The sequence below is a fragment of the Alosa alosa genome, chromosome 12 (assembly GCF_017589495.1).
Source record: "Alosa alosa isolate M-15738 ecotype Scorff River chromosome 12, AALO_Geno_1.1, whole genome shotgun sequence".
Taxonomy (NCBI): domain Eukaryota; kingdom Metazoa; phylum Chordata; class Actinopteri; order Clupeiformes; family Clupeidae; genus Alosa; species Alosa alosa.
In genome coordinates this window covers 32,445,543-32,467,619 of record NC_063200.1, presented here as the reverse complement: position 1 = coordinate 32,467,619, position 22,077 = coordinate 32,445,543, and the positions used below count along the sequence as shown (strand labels likewise).

At 46.2% G+C, this 22,077-nt stretch overlaps 1 protein-coding gene across 1 annotated transcript; it reads left to right on the top strand.

The window, feature by feature from the left end:
• Positions 1-308: 308 nt before the first annotated feature.
• On the top strand, positions 309-20,102 carry LOC125304227 (RNA-binding protein Musashi homolog 1). Its single transcript, XM_048258303.1, has 14 exons — positions 309-421; positions 871-911; positions 1,745-1,826; positions 1,985-2,069; positions 9,091-9,132; positions 9,669-9,761; positions 14,128-14,176; positions 15,652-15,734; positions 15,897-16,014; positions 16,651-16,731; positions 17,887-17,943; positions 18,777-18,839; positions 18,993-19,144; positions 19,356-20,102. The coding sequence occupies exons 1-14, from the start codon at positions 363-365 to the stop codon at positions 19,395-19,397; spliced, it is 1,047 nt and encodes a 348-aa protein (XP_048114260.1). The 5' UTR covers positions 309-362; the 3' UTR covers positions 19,398-20,102.
• Positions 20,103-22,077: the final 1,975 nt, after the last annotated feature.

The following is a 22,077-nucleotide window of genomic DNA, read 5'->3' as shown; positions in this document are numbered from 1 at the left end:
ACATTGAGAGGAAAATCGGTGGGTTGTTTGTCGTCTCTTCCTGTCTCTTACAAACCCTTGGAGGCTGAGACAGGCTGCGTGAGGCAGCCTCTACGCAGGACTCGAGCGCGGGCGCTACTGTACGGTTACATGAAAGAGACGGGGAGGGGTCGGAGAGAGAGAGGGGAGGAGGGAGATTCGCGGGGAGTACGGCAAAAAGAGGGGCAGAGGCGGAGTCTCTGCTCTTGAGTGTGTGTGTAAACCACGCTCGTCCCTCCTCCTCTAGACAGGCCGCCCCCCCCTCCCCCCCCCCTCGGCCACCCGCCCCTGAGTCTGCAACTCCCCGCTCCCTCGCACCTCACAGTCGGGAACAGAGGTACGGAATGGACACGGAAGGGAGCCAAAGCAGCCTGTCCTCTGCGGACTCCCCGCACGACCCTTGGTAAATCTCCCTATTCGCTTTACCTGCTTCGGGGCTCGGCCTGCTGCCTCCGAAAGATCACCCCGGAGTTAGTGGGGAGACCACCGGAGCGCGGAGACAAAAGACTAACGTGCTCGTTCTGTTGTGTGCTTTCAGTGTGGTGCACTGGACCGTGTTTCACTGCCGCTCACCCATTCAGGACCTCTAGTCTTTTTGTTGTTTCTCATTTGGAAAGGCGATGGTCGCAGTTTAATTTAACTTTTCTATTTTCTGAGGATATGCAGGCCTACATGTCGGTAATATCGGCCGGACCTAAACCAATAAGCTTGTCCTAACATGGCCGAATATGTCTTTACTTTATTAATCTGGATGTTTGTGTAGTAAATGTTTTATTTTGTTTACCCTTCGTTCTTTAGATGAAGTCTTGATATGTGTTTTGACGTGCCGTACTTTTGCTCTGTTCTTTCCAGCAAAATGTTCATCGGGGGTCTCAGTTGGCAGACAACACAAGGTGAGATGTCCTGCTTGATACTTCATTAAGTCCCTTCATACAAATAGCCCGCAATGTCGAGTGCTATCATCCCTGGCTGCTCAGTAATCTGACGTCCACTTTCGCTCGGCGTTTAAAAATGCTTTGTCTTGTTCCTGTGGGAATGTGGAAAGCCCTCAAAGTTCGTAAAAAGAAAGTAAATAGTTGGTTCTGTACTGGCGAAATCAAAGCATTCATTCAACAAGGATCAGCGTGCGGATTTATGTGAGGGGCTAGAGAGCTGTGACTGGGGGCTGTGGGGATTAACAGCAAATACATTTAACATTCCTTATTTAGTTAAATGTTAAATTGTTTGCTACATTTCAAATAAGCCAGAACGCTAAACAACTAAAGTTGAAATCCATACCTATGTTTATGTAAAGCAAAACAGCTTATGGCGGTCCGTCCGTGTTGGTCCTTTATATGCTTACGACAGGGTATTGTTGTTGGCTGCTCTGAATCTTATGGTAAACCACATGCTCTAATACAGTACACTGTTCACTTTACATGTTGGGCTAAATATATGCGTAGCTTATACCTGGGAGGCCATATGTATTGCTGTGCTGAAGTAATAGGTTAAATTGCTTTAGAGCACGTTGCACTTTCATGATCGAGGCTTATGGCTCATGTAGCCTACTGGATTCAGGTTGAATGGAATCTTTTAAAACATTTGAATGAGTGGCGTTACGAGAAGCAAACACAATTGGTCTACTCTGAACTGCATCGCTCTTTAGTTCGTAGTAGGAACTGTCGTAGTAGGAACAGATTAATCAACACTCTCGACTTACATTTATGCTGTTTATCTTTCTCCGCAGAGGGACTGAAGGAATACTTTTGTAAATTCGGAGAGGTGAAGGAGTGTATGGTGATGCGGGATCCGGTTACGAAGAGATCGAGGTGAGGGAGGCGTGCGCTCATCGGTGCCCTATCACAGGAGCGCTCACAGCACACCGCTGCCATTTGTTTATTTATTTTTCTTAACTCGGTTTTACAGTCCCACAGAGAGTCCATACTCTGTTCTAATATTCTGCTGTACTTTTACTTCTTGCCTTTAGGGGATTTGGGTTTGTCACATATGTTGACCAAACCGGCGTGGATAAAGTTTTGGCGCAGAACAGACATGAACTGGACTCGAAAACAGTAAGTGGCTGTACTTTCTCTCTGACCTTTTTGAACGAAGCTTTGCCAATTTTACTTTGACAGGGGAAATAAAATAGGCTTATTTCAGTGAGAGTGGAACTCTTCATAATCTCTACACAGCCTACGGCATGCAGATGGTCGTTGTCACTCTGTCGGGTGCAGAACTTTGTAGATTTTCAAAGACCCTAGTTTCGTAATCATGAGAAGTGTCGGGCGGAAATATCACGCGTAAATATTGCTTGACAGCTTTTCCATTTGTCAAGAGCGGTTATTTCCCCGGAAAGTATGAGGAGATTTGAGGGATCAACCACTGTGCCCCATTTTCTCTCGCGCCCCTTTGCTCCCCGCCCACCGAGAAGTGGTCAGGCGCGCGCAACATGAAAGCGTTCTTTCTTGCTGTTCATCGCTATGGTAACCTGGGGACCGAGACGGGACTGCTTCTCCCTTTAGAAAACTTCGCTCAACAAAACTTTTAAAAAACAAATCTAAAATGTGACAAGCAGCAGAAGGCAAACACACAGACTGGATTTATTCCTCTGAGAAAACTGCCAGTAGGCCTATACATTATCTAGAGAAAGGGATTCACACATTGAGAAAAAATATTCACTTTCATTTGGCATTTGCAACTGTGAATGATTCTCAGGTAGCCTACTGAAAACTTTCATCTCAGTTAAACACCGCCCCTACATATACAGGAGGGTGTAGCATATTTTCGCAGATTTTCTCCCTGTAGGCCATAATTCTAAGCAAGTGCCTCTGTGTGGTGTGGCCTTCTTGAACACGGTGTAGCCTACCCTCCAGATGGCAGTACTGTCACTATAACATCTGAATAACTGACAATATGTGGCCCAGAGCAAGAGTTTTGGCACCACTGATGGCAGGACTAATGGCTCTATTTGATAGATAGATAGATAGATAGATAGATAGATACTTTATTGATCCCCAGGGGAAATTCAAGGTCACAGTAGCATACAGACAACACACACACATTTGAATAACCATGAAGACTGTCAGAGATCACATGTGGGTCTGTGTGAGCAGCCTATTCATGGTCCATTGTCAGTGATAAATGTGGGTGTGTCAGCACAGACAAAACAGACAGATCCTTGCCACAAGGAGAAGAGGGCTGTTCCCCACAATAGCCCAGAGGGGATAGGAAAAGGAGGAAGAAAGAACAGTGAGTGTTGTTTGTGTGTTTGTTTATTTTCTTTGGAAGCACAAGAGAGGGCCGCCTTTCCCCGGCGTCCACGTCATTTTAGTAGGCCTATGAAAAACTTTAATCTGCTGTAGTCTTTGAAGGGAAGTCAGATGTGTGGCCTTAGAGCGTTTCTTTAAGTCTCAGCAATGGCACCTAATGCAGCACAGTAGATGGAAGAGAGCGTCTTTCCAGATCAGGTGCTGTTGGAGAATCGGCACGGCAACCGTCAGTCACAGGGGGCACCTTTGTGATTTTGTTGCCATGTGCATCCAGTGTCTCCATAACAACTTCCTCAGTCATCCAGAATGCAAAGAGCACAGAACACCCAGCAGTCTTCAAACAGGCAAAGCTCTGTGTGTTTCTAAAAGGTGACCGAGGGCTGTGGTTATTTTACTGGTCATAACCACAGCGCGATAGGCACCCCAGGTACACACCATGGCAAACAGTGATTTTTTTCATTCGTCACGGAAGCCATCTTTGAGAAGCAGTTATAATGAGTGCTTGTACCCTAGTTAGAGTAAGTGCAGTTGCATGCCCTTTCCAGTCACTATAAAAGTAAACATGTATTGTACTGCTGGTGAGGTGTGTTGTTCGGTGTGTGGTGTAAGGAAAAGATCTTGGCAAGTGCTTGAAGCTACCTTTGTGCTCACGAGTGCCTCAGTTTTTGGTGTCGTGCAGTAACCAGTCACTGCTGCGATACACGTAATATGGACGTGCTGACTCGCCATCATAGCAGCTGCATTATGGTGCTGAGTAGGGATGTTTAGTCTGTGTGCATTTCTCTGCTATAGATATTAGTCCCCTTTCAGCATGTCTGTGCCCTTTCTAGAACCGTCCCCGTTTGATACTGTAGAAGGCCTTTGAATTAGGAAAGCGAAATGGCGTCTAAGTGTCTCAGCATGTATGTGTGTGTGTGTGTGTGTGTATGAGTGTGTATGTGGCTGAAGTGCGAAGGCTAGTCATTGTGTTAATGGTTGCTTGTTGTATTTGAATGGGCATTTGCACACGTTTGAAAATGCGCCTCTGTTGTGTTAATGGCTTATAGTGTGGGGTGTTGGGGGACACTAGTGTAGAATTTGTGTGTGTGTGTGTGGGGGTGTTATGGGTCACATCGGGTTATGTTGTGATTGGTTGGGCTAAGGATAAAAGTTGGAAGCCATTTTGATAGATAAGATTGTTTTGTCAAGGTTCCCTGCTGTGCCACTGGGTCCGTTTGGCATGCTGTAGTGAAAAACTATTCAACGTTCAAGACGAAATGCCCATCTCATACCATCCATCTGGGCGATTGCTCTTCGCCAGTGATAAATTCATATTTTTATAGTGATATTTGGCAAGCCATAAAGGGCCCCTTTCTCTCCCTGCCATTGGTGCCACACCACCCCTCCCAATATCTTGCTCTGTCTTACCCTTTCACCCCCCTCCTCTCCATCGCTTACTTCAATCAGGAATGGCCATTGTTTGACCTGCGTGAGATGGGATGAGAAGAAGAGTGAGATTCCTCTTTGGAAACAGAAAGAATGTGCCATGCTGGGTCTGTTTTTTTAACGCTCTCTCTCAACCCATGGTGGGAGTGAGAGACAGAGTGAGAAAGGGAAAAAATGAAAGAGAAGGACGGAGAGAAAGAGAAGGGGGGCATGAGAGAGAGAGAGAGAGAGAGAGAGAGAGAGGCTCTGCGTTTGGAAAAGGGGACATTTTGTGGAATCCCACATTAGAAAAAAAAAAGAAATCTAGTGACGAACAAACAAGGTAGCCGCCGGGTCCTATTTCCTTGGAGTTTGCTTATAACACAAATAAGTGGGCAGAGGCTCAGTGAGTGCGGTCTTCCTCGAGCTCTCGCAGACACAAGTGGCGAGTCTGTGCGGGCAGCTTGTTGTGAATGGAGGGCTTCTACGGGGGTTGCAGCGCTGTTTGTGTGTTTTGGAAAGGCGGAGAGGAGACTGAGAGAGGGTTATGAGTGCCCCGACTGCCCATGGATGTAATGAAATGTGAAAGGGGCCAGGGTCATGTGATGACCGACTTGGGGCCCCCTCACGCCGAAGGCCGGACATTACAGGACAGCTGTTAGAAGTGTGTGTCTTGGAGAAAGGGCGGCAGTAGAGTTTGGACCCATGTGGGGGGACAGGACACATGCTTAAGTATGGCTAGTCAATCTCTGTGCAGTACACAACTTGTCTCTTGGAAGAATTGCTTAGTGCTTGCTAAGTGCTTGCTTACTTAGTACTTGCTTACTTCCTTCTGCTGTTTTGAAATATCTGATCTGGCTTATCTGAAACAACATGTAGCCAGCCTTGTAGCACTAATAGAGCAATAGTTTTCCTTTGTAGAGACCCACCATCTTCAAAATGGGTGACTTTGTCGGCCTACTCAACCTCTGCCTCCTCAGGCTAGGACTGGTCAAGTATCACCCACACAGTCCTTTTAACATCTGCTTACAAAATCAGATAAGAAGCATGATGCTCTGAAAAAAACCTCAAGTCTTTGTACTGTGCCCTGAAAATGACATTATTGCTGCGGGTCAAGAGGAGACTTTTTGTATTAGAAAAAAATAAGTGTAGCACCTTGCACAAATTGGTGCACTTGACAGCGATGCACCTGGTGTGGGCCAGGAGGCCTTGATATGTGCTGAATATGTTGGTGGAGGAGACATATTGTGCAAGGTTACTGCTGCATTGCTTGGTTAATAGTCAGCTTTCTGATTCCATCGAGATTAGTTCCCGTGTGCTGACGACAGGAGAAGATGGGGGCAGGGAGAGATGGAGGGAGGGAGAGAGAGAGAGAGAGGGAAAGCTAGAGATCCCTCAGCCTTGTAATTAGTAGGGATCTCAAATGCAAGTAATCGGATTTTCGAAAACAAACTGGATTGTACTTCCGAGGTATAGCTGGCGCTAAAGCCTCTCACTGGATCGTGTGCTTGTGCTTGCGGGAGCACATACCTGTCCTCGTCTTGACCACAGACAGTCACACCCCTTCCACACACACACACACACAAACACCTTTGTCCTTTGCTGGTATGGGGGTGGGGTGTTGTCCCTCATTAGTGAGCATCGTTAACTAATTGCTTTGCAGTTGCTCATCCAAGCAGATTGACCTTGATGGCCATCTCCCATGTTGGTTCGCCCACCACTGAGCACCCCGCTGTACTTCGCCTCAGCCATTCTCTCTTCCGAGCAGAGGACCCCGCCCCCCACCCAGTACCAACCCCCCTATAGTATTTTACAGTAAACACTTTTGTCATTAATCCCATGGTGGATTAGCAGTATGACTACCACATGTACGGCACAGTCAATTTTTAACGAGTTGAGTCATCAGGCAGGGAATGAGAACAAACTCCGTGGGCTTGGCGTTGCCTTGTGGTCAGCTTGTGCCTGTGTGTTTGTGTGTGTGTGTGTCTGTGGTTGGTTGGTCTGCCCCTATGTTACGCCTGTGTAATACAAGACCTCTGTGTGCCTGTCTGTGTGTGTGCATCGTGTGTGTGTGTCCTTGTGTTTGCGTGTTTAAAAGCAACAGAGACAGAGAACGTGTGTGTGTGTAGTGTGTATGTGTGTGTGTGTCAGGCTGTGTGATTCGATCGGTTGATCAGTGGCTGGAGCGTGAGGAGAGGAGGGGGCAGCAGAGGGCAGGGGGGTAGAATGGGATGGGAGGGCCCCCAGCTCCTCTGCCGTCTCCTGGCCCATCTGTTTGGGGCTCCTTTGTCCCCGTAATTAATGAAAGAGGAGGGGGCTGCCTGCTGGGCACTGCCTCGCCAAACACAATCAGAGCCGGCAGAGTTTCCATGAGGAGTTTTTGTTTTACCATGAATGGGAACTCGCTTTCCCTCTGCCTACTTTGCCTTCTCTCTCTCTCTCTCTCTCTCTCTCTCTTTTTTCTCTTGCTCACTGATTTTCCCTCTCTTTTACTCAGGCTTAAACTATCTCTGGGCCGTCTCTCTATTCTTACATGCTTTTTTCTTTTTTCCCCCTGTACTCTATGGCTTTCTCGCTCCTATCTTCTTTTCAGCTGTAATCCTAAATGAGTTGGGATGGGCCATGTCTTCTACCGTACTGGAAGGGGCGAGGAGGGGAGGGGTGTGGGGGGGGGGGTGTGGATTCAAAACAACACAGCTTTTCAAAATGACATGCAAATGGGAGAGGGCTTGGAGGGACGGTCACTACTACACATGTTTTTCCTCAATAAAAAAACACTGGGTTTGTTTGGGGTGTTTTTTTTCCATCCTGCTCTGCGTTGCTGCTACAACTCCAACCACTGATGACTCTTACTTGTCTTTGTTCTGTCTGTCTTTCTTGTGTGTGTGCGTGTGTGTGTGTCTGTCTGTCTGTCTGTCTTGTCTGTTTGTCCAGGCGTGGCTAGCCGTGGAAGCGTTTGATGGCGCGAGGTGACTATCGTCAGCATAGTCTAGAGATCTAAAATCCTACCTAAAATCATAGCACTAAAACCTTATAGGCACCGCCCAAGACACACTCTAGAGCCGCGTCTGTCTAGAGTCTGTCTGGACCTTGGCTCAGAAACGTAGCATGCATTGCACAGCCTTCTGTAGCAATCCTAGTGATCAGTCGCTGTACCCCTGAGGAAGTGGTACGGGATGAACTGCCATAGCTTTCTACTGTGCCTTTACTCTGGCCGTTCACCAGTGTGTCACTACTGCATGGCATGGAGTAGCCTAGCTCTGTTCTCTAGTCATAGGGCATTCACTTGTAGGGTTTTGAGCCCTCGTAACGGTAGTACACAGTATTTCATTTTCTCACGTTTGCCATGACTACCGTAGCTGCCTGGTTTGTAAATAGGACTTGCTTTTGTTTTTTATTTGTGTTGTTTTCTTTATATTGATTCTGTTATCACATAATAAAGAGTGTTGTTGTATAGTCTTTGATGTCAGCTTTCTGGTGTTTGTGCTTGTGCATCTTTCTGACTAGGAAATATTTTCGTAGTGTTACTTATTAGTGTACAAACATTAGTGATATTATTTACTAACCTTAAAGAGAAATAGGTCTACAAAAGGATGTGATAGCATATTGTCAAAAGCAAAGTTGATTGAAAGGCTAGCCATGCATTATGGGATTTGTAAAACTACCCCCCAGTAATAATATTCTATCGCGGACCTATATTGAATGTCACAACCCAGCTTCCTGTTGCCTTTGGTTAGCATGCAGTGACAGTGGGCCTTTGGCAGCCTTAGTTAAAGCTGTTGTTGTGGTCACGACTGGACCTGTGGTGTATTGCAATATCCAGCTGGAAGTGACAGACACACACAAACAAGGACACACACCCTCCTGCTTCAGTCTCACACACAGAGCCAGCACGAAGCCAATTCCTGGCTGTGCTCATTACCAGTCCAGAGATATCAGGGTGTACTAGACCTGCTTTCTGTATTTTTTGTTGTTGTATCTAGATAATTTTGTTGGTTTTAGACATTGCTTCAATTTCTATTTCTATTTTCATTTCTATGTATCTGGGACCTTGAATAAGAATTACTCGTTTTGGAATCGTGGTTCTTTTCCAGTCATATCCAGAACCTAGGGCAAGATGTATTTTTAAGTTGTTTTTCTTGTTTTTTTGCTCCTATATTTCCCTAGACCCCTTCACCTATTTCGTTGTTAGTGTGTTTGGGGTGTAAAGGATGAGCCTCTGTTGCCTAGCGACGTGTATTTTGAGTGGCAGGCAGGATGACTTGCAGCATCAGCAGAATGCGTGATGTGGTCAGCTGGGGGAATGAGCGGCTCGGCAAGTGTTCGGGCTGCTGGTAGAAGGGTCAGTGTATGTTTTTGAGGCCATGCCATATAGCTAACCCTCTTCTTTTCCTGTCTTTTTTGTCTCTCTCTTTAACAGATTGACCCAAAGGTGGCATTCCCACGTCGAGCTCAGCCCAAGGTGAGAGTCACTGGGCCACACTGACCTTCACTCACAGGGGAGACGTCACACTTGTCACTCCTCATCAAGGGGAGGGAGCAAGCACACGATCACCCCCTTCACCAACACACACAAACACACACACACACACACACACACACACATGCGCTCACTCACTGAAGACTCTACATCAGTTTATCATATGACTTCTGAAGCTGAGCTTAAAGCCTCTGTGCTAAGTGCTTACACACCAAATTCATTGCCATTTTATATGATGCCCTTGTTCATGGTTGTTTATAGATTATACTCATAATCATATATACAGTCACATACAAAAGTTAACACTCAAACACAGCCACACAAACAAACAAACAAACATCTTGCTTAGGCAGACCCACATTTCAGAACTGCTGTCATGCATCTACTCAATTTATCCCAATTTTCACGTGTATTATTCATCATGTTATAGACAGTGCACATGTGAAATGAATGACCTCCGGCTGATTCCTTATCGGTGAAAGTTAATAGCCGTCCCTTCCTGTATTTGCGTGTTCCAGATGGTCACCAGGACAAAGAAGATATTTGTTGGCGGTCTCTCCGTTAACACCACCATCGAGGACGTGAAGCAGTATTTCGACCAGTTTGGGAAGGTAAGACGCCGCTTCCCAGCGGATCCAGCCTCTGCTGTCTCTAAGGGGCCACAGACTCCCTCTCTCTCCTCTGGACTGATGTTGCTGTGCGTCATAGGCCAGTGACTCAGGCTCCGTGGGCTGAGAGTTGTGATAAATATTTGAAATGATTTAAAATTATTGATATTTGAAGAAGAAAACGGCTCAGAGTTTCCCATGTGCTCTCAGGTGGATGAAATGGTTAAAGGCTATCGCAGTTCACAGTTTTAGTGAGCACAATAGAATAAAAAACGTTAAATGAAGGAAATGGGCATGGCTGACACATAGAAGAGAGATATTTATTGATTGTGCTCTTGAGTGGAGAGGAAGGAAGGAGAGAGAGAACCAAGGACAATAGAACACAGGCACTGAACCTGAAAGGGCTATTAACCAACAACTGAAAAGTCTGACCACGAAGGGAGAAAGGAGTGTATGATAATGAGAGAGAGGGAAGGAGGGAAAGAGTAGGAGGAGCAAGGGAGAGGTGTAGTTAGAGGAAGAGAGAGAGAGAGAGAGAGAGGGATCAGAATCTCAGCTAATCTGATGCAACAGCTGCTCCTGCCACCCCCCACCACACTCTTACCCCCTGCCACCTCTCCAGCCTGTTGCCGTGGTGACCTGCTTCGCCCCATTGTCCCTATGTAATTCAGCAGGCTATGTGTTCTTGTGGTGTGTGTGTGTGTGTGTGTGTGTGTGTGTGTGTGTGTGTGTGTGAGCAAGCGTGGGTCAAATGGTATTCATGTGACAGTGAGTGATCAGTGAGCAGAACTGCACACACACACACACACACACACACACACACACACACACACACACACACACACACACACACACACACACACTGCTGTCTCATGCACTCACTGGGAGAGGTGAGAACTGTACAGAGGACTTGTGAGTGAGAGTTGGTGTTTCTGAATAAGGAGAGATTAGGTGAAGCATGGCAGAACCTTCTGGAAACAGAGGCAGAGGCCCACCTCTCAGAGAGGGATTTGGCCAGTCTTTCCCATATAGAAGGCAGGAAAAAAGGAGGTAAATACCCATAGAGCGGAGAGAAGGGGGATGGTAGAGGAAGGGAGATGAAAGAAGAGGTGGATAATAACATGAGGAAAGAAAGAGGGATGAATGGAAGGAGAGTGTAAAGTTTTGAATGAAACTTTTCTCTGCTCAATCATATATGTTGAACACCTCTTTTATGAGAGGACAGCTCTGTGTTTCTCGCTCTGTGTCTCTCTCACACTCACACACACACACACACACACACACACACACACACACACACACACACACACACAGAGAGATTCTGCTCGAGATGGCCCAGAAAACGTGCCCATGTAGTTGGTGTGGAGGGGGTCTGGTTGGGGGGTGGCTGGCACCTGAGATCAGCCTCGTTCAGCCTACTTAGCGCCGGGTGCTGCCAAGGAGGGCTTTGTACTCTTCCTATTGTCCTCACGTCGAGAGGCCTGACCTGCCTGAACAGAGTCACTCGCAGCGCAAAGTACAGTTCAGTCCAGCAGCAGCCCCTCCCGACTGCACAGAGAGAGAGAGAGAGAGAGAGAGAGAGAGAGAGAGAGAGAGAGAGAGAGAAGAGAGGGAGTAGAGGAGAAAGAGAGGGAGAGAGAGAGCGTGAAGCGGACAGACTGGAAAAGTTGGGCTCCAGTCACCCATGAGAGTTGTCGATTATAGAGCTTCACTGGACCTTTTGTCTGCTGCCCTGTTTAGAGAGTGAGGGAGCGAGAGGGAGAGAGAGAAAGAGGGAGAGAGATGAAACGAGGGATGAGAGAAACACACATGGAAAGTATGAATGTGACGAGTGAGAGGGAAGGATGAAAAAAGAGAGAGTGAATGAACTGAGAGCTGAGACACGATGCTGGTGTTCTTAAGAGTCCTACAGCTGTTTCCAGTAGAATAGCAGCATAACTGTATTGAATGACTTTGATTGAGCTATGTTCACACACACACACACACACACACACACACACACACACACACACACACACAAACAGACAGACAGACACACACACACACACACACACACACACACACACACACAGACAGACAGACACACAGACACACACACACACACACACACACACACACACACAAACACACACACACACACACACACACACACACACACAGAGTAATTAGGGAAGCTCTCTTTTAGATGATAATGGTGTTGACAAAAAGAGTGTTACCATTGCAGTCTGTGGTTTAAAGGAAAATCCAAAATGATGAGAATTGAGCTCATTTATCATACTTATGCTCAAATCAGAGACATTAACCATATTCAGTCAGTGATAGACAAAAACAGTTGTGCCTGTGTGATTATACAGTGAAGCCAATGGCATCAGATATCATATTTTTATATTAGAATGCTAAGGCCTGGTCTGGTACAAGGTCTTGTGGTTGTCAGACGGCAACATCCATGTTAGCTGAAGACTCCTGCCATTCAGCTGTTAAGTCTGTTTGCTGTGTCATGGAGGTTGGAAGAAGGGAAGGGCAGTGGGGATGGGGGGTGGGCTAAGGGGGCAGGAGGGGGGTCAAATTGAATGAAGGACTAAAGGGGGCGGCGTTTAAATGTCAGAATGTGAGCGACCAGATCAGAGCACGATCGGACCACTGGATCCCTGACCTTTCTCGTGGTCATTTAGTCAGGTGGCAAAAACATACAAACACACACACTCACACACACACACACACACACACACACACACACACACACACACACAGGAGTGATGGGAACACTCACCCTGAGCATGGCCACACACAAAGGGCCCCCTGACGCCACCGAAAAAAAAGGCTGTCGATCCCCCTGAAAGGGTCATTTTGTGGTTAGATCACATGAAAAAAAGAAAAATAGATCAATTTCAGCGCCTGAGCCCCAGTGAGTGGAGTGGAGCGGAGTCTGAGTCAGGGGGCCGGGCGGAGTGGGTCTGTGGAGCTGCCGGCCTCGCTCATGTTACAGCCTGTGTTGAGTTTCATTAAAGAAGGCTAGAGATGGTGCTCTGGAGGGTGCTTGGGAACTGGTGTGAGGTGTGTGTGTGTGTGTGTGTGTGATTTTGGTGTGGGCTACATGTGTTCGATCTGACCAGCTGTGTGTGTGTGTGTGTGTGTGTGTGTGTGAGAACATTTTTCTATAATTACAAGTGCCTGTTCCTGCATTCAGTTCTTGGATTAGAAGTAAGTTGTGTTATGCACCTGTGTTCTAAACACCTGTGTGTAGGTAAGAGAACAAGACGCACCTGCCCCCCCTACTGTTTTTGGTGTGTTTAGCTATGAAGAGGAAAGTGCTTGTACTCCTAACATCTCTCAGAGGGCCAGAGGGAGATGGGGATATGAAGTGAAGGGAGGATGAATAGGGTAGTGGAGAGAGAGAGTGAGAGAGAGAGCAGAAAGAAAAGGGAGAAGGGGAATGAAAGGAGCACATGTTGACAAATCCCCCCACTGCTCTTTGTTCTCTGCCTCCGTCCTCCCTTCTCTCCTCTCTTTCTCTCCTTCCATCCTCACACCCCCCCTGCTCCCTCTTTCCATCTCGTCTTCAACTATCCTCCTTCTCTTCCACACCTCCTTTCCCCTCTCTCTGTCTGTCTGTCCCCACCCAGGAACATGTATCTCCCGAATCCCTCTCCCTCCCCCATTATAAAGTTTATTTTTTGAATTCCCTTCTCTCCCCCGCTCGGCATCTCTCCCTCTCTTTATTTCTTTTCTTCCCCCCTTCCCCTTCACCCCTCCTCTCTCACACACTCACAGTCTCCAGTTCTATTCAAGCCTGGAGAGAGGGGGGTAAATTCTTCTAATTGAAATTCTTTAGAGGGTCACCATGGGAATAGTAAACTTTGTTAGGAGGGGAAGAGAGGGAGAGAGAGGGAGAGAGAGGACAGAGAGGGGCAAATGGGGGAGAGAGGGGGGGGGAGAAACGGGACGCAGAGTTTGTGAAAAGATTACCCCCTCCTCCTCGTCCTCCTCCACTTCTAACAGTGAGAGAGTGGGTATCAACCCTTTCCCAAAAACTCAGAGCAGAGCGACATTCAACACTGTTTAGCTTCCCTGTGAAAAGAGAGCCTGTTCCTACCTTTCTCCCCCGCACCCCTTCCTCTCTTCTCTCGCTCTCTCTCTCTTCTTTCTCTATCTCTCTCTTTCTTCCTCTTTATATCTTTGGCTCTTCCTTTCTCCTCTTCTCCTTTGTCACCTGTCACCCCCTCCCTCGCTCGCTCTCCTCTCTCTGCCCATCTGTCTGGCCCTCCTCTGTCCTCGGCGAGAGACAATGCCGCCTCATGCTGTGTAATGGTGTGCTATGGCCGGCCTCTCATCTCATCTCTTCTCTCTTTCTCTCTGTGTCCCTCTGCAGGTCGATGATGCCATGCTCATGTTTGACAAAACCACCAACAGACACAGAGGTAAGAGCATATGAAATGTTATAAAAGTGTCCCTGACAGACACCACATGGACATGTACACTCATACATACTTCTTGCACTGGGATCAGGCGCTCAGATTTGTTTTAATATGTAATGTACACCAGCTGGGATGACCTTTAGATTCTTTATAGGGCTCTTCTCTCCTCCTCTCCCCTCCCCTTTCCTCTCCAGTTTTCTTTTCTCTCCTCCTCCTCTGCTTTTTCTTTCCCTCTCTCCCCTCTCACACCTATCTCCTTTTCTACTCTTCCTTGTTCTTCTTCTCTCTCTTCACACTGCTCCTTCAGTCCACTTCCATTCTCCTCTCCTGTCCTTTTTCTTTGCTCCCCTTATTGTTTATCCTTCTCTTACTCTCACTATTCATTCACTCTTTCACTCTCTCATTCCCTCTTTTTCTCTCCCGTCTCTTCTCCACCTCTCTCCTCTCTTCCCCTGTCTCTGGGAGAATGGCCTGAGCTAGGGTGAGGGCAGGCGGTGCTTGGCTAATTAGGTGGTTAGTTAATCAGGTCTCAGGCTAAAACCATCCATAAGCTCTCTCAGATTGGCAGTGAAAGCATGCCAAGCAGGATAAGGCTTTCCCCCTTTTTTTCCTGGAGCCAAGAGATAGGGCCAGGCATTAGGTGAGAAGGAGGAGCTAAAGGCATATGGGAGGGGCTTAAAACAGGTGAGGTTTAGGACAGGCTCAGGTGATGGGGACTGGGCAGGGGGGTAATCACTGAGCTCAGGTGAAGACAGAAAAAAATTGGACAGGGAATATGTCAGGGGTGTGGTTTGATGAGAAGTGGGAGTGGTTGGGATGGTGACATGATTAGAGAGTGGGAGTGTTCATGAAGAGGACAGTGGTTGGGTACGGGGGGTGGAGGTGGAAGGTGTGAGGGGTCACTGCGGAACAGCTGGGAAGAGGAGATCCATTGGCCGAAGAGGAAAATTAGATTAGCAGAGTTTAAAGCAAACAGGAGGGACTTAAGGATTGCACTGCTAAGGGGAGGGCCGGGGGTTCAGGATCGCTAGTGTCACAAAGACGGTATAGACTGAAGGTTTAGTCCTTCAACTGACCTCACTTAAGCTGATGATACACATGGCAAGTTTTCGAGCAATGTTGCTGGATAGTGTTCCTGAGTATTGTTATACTGGCACATACCCATTGATATTGTGCAACATTTTGTTGGTGAACTTTCAGAGTCATCAGAAGGCAAATTATCATGATCATTCAGTCAGGACAAATGGAACCAGTTATGTGGTTGCTCAGCAACATTGCTCAAAAAGGTGCCCCATGTATCATCACATCTAGGATATTCTTCCAGCCCTGCATTTTAGTTGCTCTGATATTCCCAGACCATAAGTAGAGATACCTCCACAGCCTAAAGCTGATTTTGTATCTCATTCATAGCCTTCTTTAAAATAATAAATAAATAAAATATCTGATTATGTGTTTGTGCGCTTTTCGTGTATGTACAGGCTTTGGGTTTGTCACTTTTGAAAATGAAGATGTGGTGGAGAAGGTGTGTGAGATCCACTTCCATGAGATCAACAACAAAATGGTACGTTTGCCCCCCATTGCAGTGACCACATACCATGTTCAGTGACCTGTCGTCTGTTTGAGGACAGGGGGCTGTGTGTTTTGGCATGGAACGGTCTTGCTGTCATAGTGTGAGTGCTTTGTATGAGCTCTTCTAACTCTGTGACATTGTGTTGTGGTTCAGGTCGAGTGTAAGAAGGCCCAGCCGAAGGAAGTGATGTCACCGACGGGTTCGGCTAGAGGGCGCTCCCGGGTGATGCCCTACGGCATGGATGCATTCATGCTGGGTATTGGCATGCTGGGTAAGAAGACATAAACGACAGTTCCAGTTTCACTTTGACCTTCTCTGTCAGGACACAAGATTCACCTCTTACATTTGGATATTCATGCTTTGAGGGACCAGCGAGATGGTTTAGATCTTAGATCAAAACACATATTGAGAAATTTCAATAAGGCATTCAGACTACGGAGAGAACCAGTTGTGCCATGCGGTCGTAGTAGGAGGCACAGCACCCTCTAATGGAAGCTAGAGGTAATGCCTTTGCCTCGCTGTCTTGAAGCCGTGAGGGCCATTTTCACATGCCTCCCTAGCAGGAGGTCTGTATGGTATGCAGCTCTTGTCCGGACCTATGGATCACCACTGTTTGTGTGCATGGCTTTGATTACCAGGGCTAAACTCATGTCAAAGGGTGAAAGCCTCGTGTGCCAGAGAATTTGCCTAGACCCATGTTCACATTTGCATAGGTGGACATCAAAAAGGCCCTGTGGTTGTTCTCATTGACAGGGGCATGCAGTGCTAGCAAACTCAAGCATCAAGCACAAATAGAAGTGGCACTTTAGTTATACACAAAAGTTCTGAGTAAAATTATTCAAATGTAAATACAACAAGAGGTGTAAGAATGACTAAATAGTTTGTTTGGTTTGCTTTTTCTCCACAGGCTACCCAGGCTTCCAGACAGCCACCTATGCTAGTCGTAGCTACGCTGGCCTCACACCTGGATACACCTACCAGTTCCCTGGTAAGTCCCCTTGGTGCGCAGTGCACCCACCCTGTCTGGGTCCTGGCTGTCAGAATCAGAGTCATTCTCTTTGATTTCACAAAAGAGTGATGACCGAGATTTCCAGAATTGTGTCGGTGATAAAAAACAAAAAAAACAAACATCATTAGAAGTAGTGGTCAGATGTTACATGTTAGTAGGAGAAAGACTATCCAGAAATTATGTTAACAAAGCTGATGATTTGCATCATGGCACATTGATCAGAGTAGTTTGATGCAGTTGCAGGTAGTGGACACATAGCCCTTTAGGATGTCACATATTTGAGTTTTAGTTACCTCTTACGTCTAATGTAAGGCTTGCAATGTATTCCACTCAAATCTAACTATAGATACAAACACACACATTCAGATGGAATACACCAAGAACTTGGGTCTTTGGCTGCTTGTAGATTTCAGGGAGTTGTTCCCTAGTGGACGGGCTTGGGTGGGTGGTATTGGGTCAGGTAATGAGATGTTGTGAGTCGGACACATCTCTTTAATGTGTTCCCTCCCTGTCCTCCCAAACCCTAACCCTAATCCTAATCCTAACCCTAACCCCCCTGAGTCTTCACCTTAATCCACATTCAGTTGACCTGTAACCCCCAGTGTACACCTGCTTCTCCTCTGCTGAGATTGTGCTCTACCAGTTCACTGAATCTAACCAAGCCCCTCTCCTTCTGTTTCTTCCCCTCCTTCCTCTCCTCTCTCCCCCACTCCATTTCCTTCCCTTTCTCTGTCTGGGTCTTGTTCATCCCCTACTTTTTTTTATAAAACTTTTTACTCGCATACCTCCTGGTCCCTCCTTTCCCTCTCTTTCTCCTATGTAGCACCTACTCCTTGCTGTAAGTCGCTTGCTTGTGTGTGTTTGTGGATGAATGTGCGCACGTATGTGGAGTGGACGTGTGTGTTGTTTACTCCTGCTTATAGATGGTGTGTTTGAAAAGCGCCCTTTCATGGTGTAGAAATGAGTGTGTGTGTGTGTGTGTGTGTTGTGTGTGTGTGCTTAAGTAGATGTACTTTGTGTGTATGTGAAACGTGTGTGTGTGTGAATGAGAGAGTGAGTGTATGTGTGTGTGGTTAGCCTGGCTTGTGGACGGCGTGTGTATTTACAACGCTCTTTTGACATTTCTGTTTCTAGAATTCCATTTAGAGAGGACCCCCCTCCTGACATCATCCCACCCCCCTGAACTCACAGGTCAGTTTCTCTTCTGGGGTTTACAAGCAGCTCTCTGTCTGTCAGATGCGCTCACTGTTGCCACCTGCTGGCTTGGCAGTCTGCTGGCAGCCACCCCTTCAGTGCAACTCTGTCCTGCACAGGCCATTTTAAAACTGAAGGAGGTCCTGTGAAGCTGCTAAGCTAATATCCATGTGTTCACTCAGTCTGGTTATAGTGTCTCATTTTAACAACTGCTGTGTTTGAGGGGAAAGCTATAGCCTGACATGCTAGTTCTTTCAGTCAGTCAAATAAGCAGTGTCTTGTTGAGAGCTTTTATGGTCAGGCATTAGGTTGAATTTAAATCAGGCTTGTGACAGGACTGTTCCACTCTTAAAACGAATGTGTTGAAAATAACACAGCTTGCATTGTTTTTAACACATATCTGTGTCCAGATAGGGACAACACAGTTTGTGTTGTTTCTAAGACATTCGTTTTAAGAGTGTGGTTTTCTGATATGTCAGCGTTAAAGGTGCTTTAGAAACGGTTCTAAGCATAAAATAAATTATTATTTTTTTTAAATATTTGTTTTCATTTTCTTCTACTCTCCATTCCATTTAGATAGCGTAGAAACTCAATGCAAGTATCTAAACCTGCCTGTAAGTGAGGAATGGTAAACTTGTCTCAACTGACTCAAACATTTCCAGTCATCTCCAAACATATCTCTCTCTGAAGGAGATCTGAACAGGCCAAGGAAGGCAATGGAAAAGCACTGAGGCGCTTATTGATTATTGGATTTGTAAATCTTGCACTTCCCTTCCCTGTGTCTCATGGTTTCTCTCTTTTCTCTCTGTCTCTTTCTGTTTCTCTTCCAGCCATTCCACTGACAGCATACGGACCAATGGCAGCCGCAGCAGCTGCAGCTGCAGTGGTCAGAGGTACAGTTGAGGGGGGCAAGACTCCTTTTTCTATTCTTTGTGTGTGTGTGTGTGTGTGTGTGTGTGTGTGTGTGGTGAGACAGAGAGACTGAAACTCTGTCTTTGTCTCCACAAGGGGTTTGTTCTGATAATATTTGGTATTTTGTCCTGCAGGCTCGACGCCCTCACGCGCTGGGTTCCTGGGCACCAGCAGCCCTGGACCAATGGCTGACCTGTATGCAGCGGCCAATCAGGATTCAGGAGTGAGCAGCTACATCAGTGCAGCCAGCCCTGCCCCAAACTCAGGGTTTGGGCACGGACTTGGGGTACGGTAATAAAGACTCGCTCAGACAAACTCAAGGACACACACAATTACACAAGCCCCCCAACTCTTTCTCTCTCTCAAACACACACACACACACCCACACACACACACACACACACACACACACACACACACAGTGCCTGTCTGCAATCGACACCAGTGTCATTTTTGTCTCTCTAATTCCATTTGTCCTCTCTGTCCCCTCTTTTCAGGGTCCTCTGATAGCAACGGCCTTTACTAACGGCTACCACTGAGAGCCCTCATGGCTGCACCCAACGTGGAGGGTGAAGGGGGGCGGTTCATCCTGCTGGTGAGCCAACCAAACTGCTGTGTTCCTCCTGATGGTGCAATCTGATTGGCTACTGCAGGTGTCCCCTGATTTCCACCCCACTTGACTGAAGATCTGTTTTTTTTTTTTTAAAAAATGTTCTTCCTCCCTCTCATTTCCTGTCTTCTGTACTAACATCACTTCCTTCATCTGATCCCTTGTTTTTATCCTGATCTTTACCTTTATCTAAACTGCTATGTAGGCTTTCTCAATGGCTCAGCCGCCATGCGCTGTCCTTTCAGATGAAAAACAGGAAAAAAAAAAAAAAAAAAAAAAAAAAAAAAAAAAAAAAAAACAGAGGAAGGTTTGGGGTTGTACTTGAGGAAAACATGAGGAGTCTTTTATGTTTTGTTATTTTGGATTTGTTTGTTTCTTTTTTTGAGGAGTTTTAATTTAATTGCTATATTACAATGTCTTATTTGAATGTTTTTTGTTGACTATGTACTTTTGTGTTTTATTTTTCAACACAAACATGCTGTGTAGATGGAGGAAGAGCTAAAAAAGAGAAAGATTCATGTGAGGATACAAGAGGTGTTGGTGTCATCCTCTCCTCCTTAGAACTCCTAACAAAATTTTAACACAAGAACAAACATATGACAGGCAAATTCACTTTTCTTTTTCTTTTATTTTTAACAACAAAAAAGAGACAGGAAAACATGGAAAAAACTAAAATGTATATTTTGGTAGTTTTTAAACAAACAACATTTGTAATATTATTATTAATATCAAACAGTGATAAGATTTTTTCTTTTGTAATTGGTTTGAAAACGATGTTTTATTTCCTCCTGTAAGATATTGTATATAAAGCACAGTGAAGGTTGGGGGGGGTGTGGGGTATCTTTCAAGTGGGAAGGGTTGGGGGGGAGGGGCTGCTTGATTGGATCGGAGAAGGACTTTATATGGGGGTTGATGTTGACAGCATGGGTGGGGGAATTGGGCGGAGGGGGTCTCTCTCTAAACTGGATGTTTTCTGCTGTGGGTGTCGTGTTCAGCTGAGGTGGGTGAGCGATCTCTGGCGCTGCTGCTGAACAGGACTACTGTCGGCCTTGTCTGGGGCGGGGTTTGGTGGTTGCCGGCTTTCCAGTTTTGTCTCACGTTACACTTGCTCATTTTTGTGGGTTTTTTTTTCTAAGCTGACTTTTCTTCTGTGATTGGAGTTACTGAGGTTTTTTTGAGCTGTTGCACGGTGTGTGTGAGGTCAGTGTACGTTTGTTTTTTCACTGGTGAACATTTCAGGTCCACAAACTGCAATGACATTTATCCATATTTATCAATTCACCTCTAGTTCTGATGTTATGTGTTTTAGAGGAGTGATTTCATTGGCTAACTTGGTCAGCTCAACATTTCTAACATTCAGTACCTGAGACAAAAACTGTGGGCTGCTTGCGCAGTTGGGCATATTGGCATGGAGTTCACGTTAAGTCATGGATCCGTACCGGATTCGGGCCCCCTGTGAACTACCCCAGCTTGAGAGGTGGTATCCACCATCGTAGTTTGACGTGTTCCTTTCGAACAAACTCTGCTGAGTTACGCACATGTGAAAATGTGGGATTGCATGAAATTTGGCAATGGCTGTACTTGTAATGACATGATGTACTGTCCAGATCAGCCCCTGCACGAGTCAATTGGATTGTGGGATTGGGATCAGGGCGAAGGGTCAGTGTGGACCTCCAGTGTTGTCTTGGCTTCGGTCAAAGCTGGGTTGGTTTGTGGGTCCTGGGTGGGAGGGTGGGGTGGGGTGGTTCTTATACTGCTTTTTCTGGGAAATATATATATTTTTTGCGCAATTTGTCTTCTATTGTAAATTTCTTTGTCTGGGTTCCTTTCCTTCCCCGTTGCAATAACGGTGATTTTTTTACTGTGTTTAAAAAAAAAAAAAAATGAAGGACACATTTTCAAAGCAATGGATCCTGGGAGCCGTTATATCATGGTTCTAATCTGGTCGCTACCTGTCCTTTGTTGATTGTGTGTTTGCAAGATGCGGAGAACAAGTGTGTGTGTGTGGTGTGTGTGTGTGTGCCTGCCTGTATGTCTGTATGTGTCTGCAGTGCTGTTTTTGAGTGTGTGTGTGTGTGTGTGTGTGTGTGTGTGTGTGTGTGTGTGTGTGTGCTGAACAAAGTATGCTGAAGTAAGGGTTTTACACAGGTGGTTTACATGCATTTCAACTGCCTTCTTTTGGTACTGAAACACTTGTCTCTGTCAGTGTTGTGGAGAAGTGTATTTAGATCAGTGCTCAGGGGGAGCGCTTCTGAACAGGGAATAAAACCACAAACAATCCTCACATCAGTCAAAACTTTCCCTTTTGAAATGCTGTCCGGAATAGATCTGGAAGTTTTCCCTTTCCAACGTAAAGCCTCTCATTTTAACCAGTAACATCAAACATTTGAACTCAAGGGGGATTTCTCTGCCTTGCAATTAAGTAACAGGCTAAAAGCTCTGAATTGTGTTCAGTGCTAACATTGCTTGATTAATTTTTGTTTTGCTTCTTTGCAATATGTTGTTCAGCACCTGCGTCCTCCTTACTGAAGTCACCTTCTTGAAGCACTCTCTCCCCAACTGACAGAAACGCCCCACAAAACTACTGTTTGACTCACACTGTAACTATT

What these genes read in the sequence shown, in the direction of transcription:
- LOC125304227 (XM_048258303.1), top strand. Translation starts at nt 363, where the DNA reads ATGGACACGGAAGGGAGCCAAAGCAGCCTGTCCTCTGCGGACTCCCCG. An exon ending in GACTCCCCGCACGACCCTTG is followed by an intron (nt 422 to 870) that starts GTAAATCTCCCT and finishes TGTTCTTTCCAG; the next exon opens with CAAAATGTTCATCGGGGGTC. An exon ending in ATTTCGACCAGTTTGGGAAG is followed by an intron (nt 9,762 to 14,127) that starts GTAAGACGCCGC and finishes GTCCCTCTGCAG; the next exon opens with GTCGATGATGCCATGCTCAT.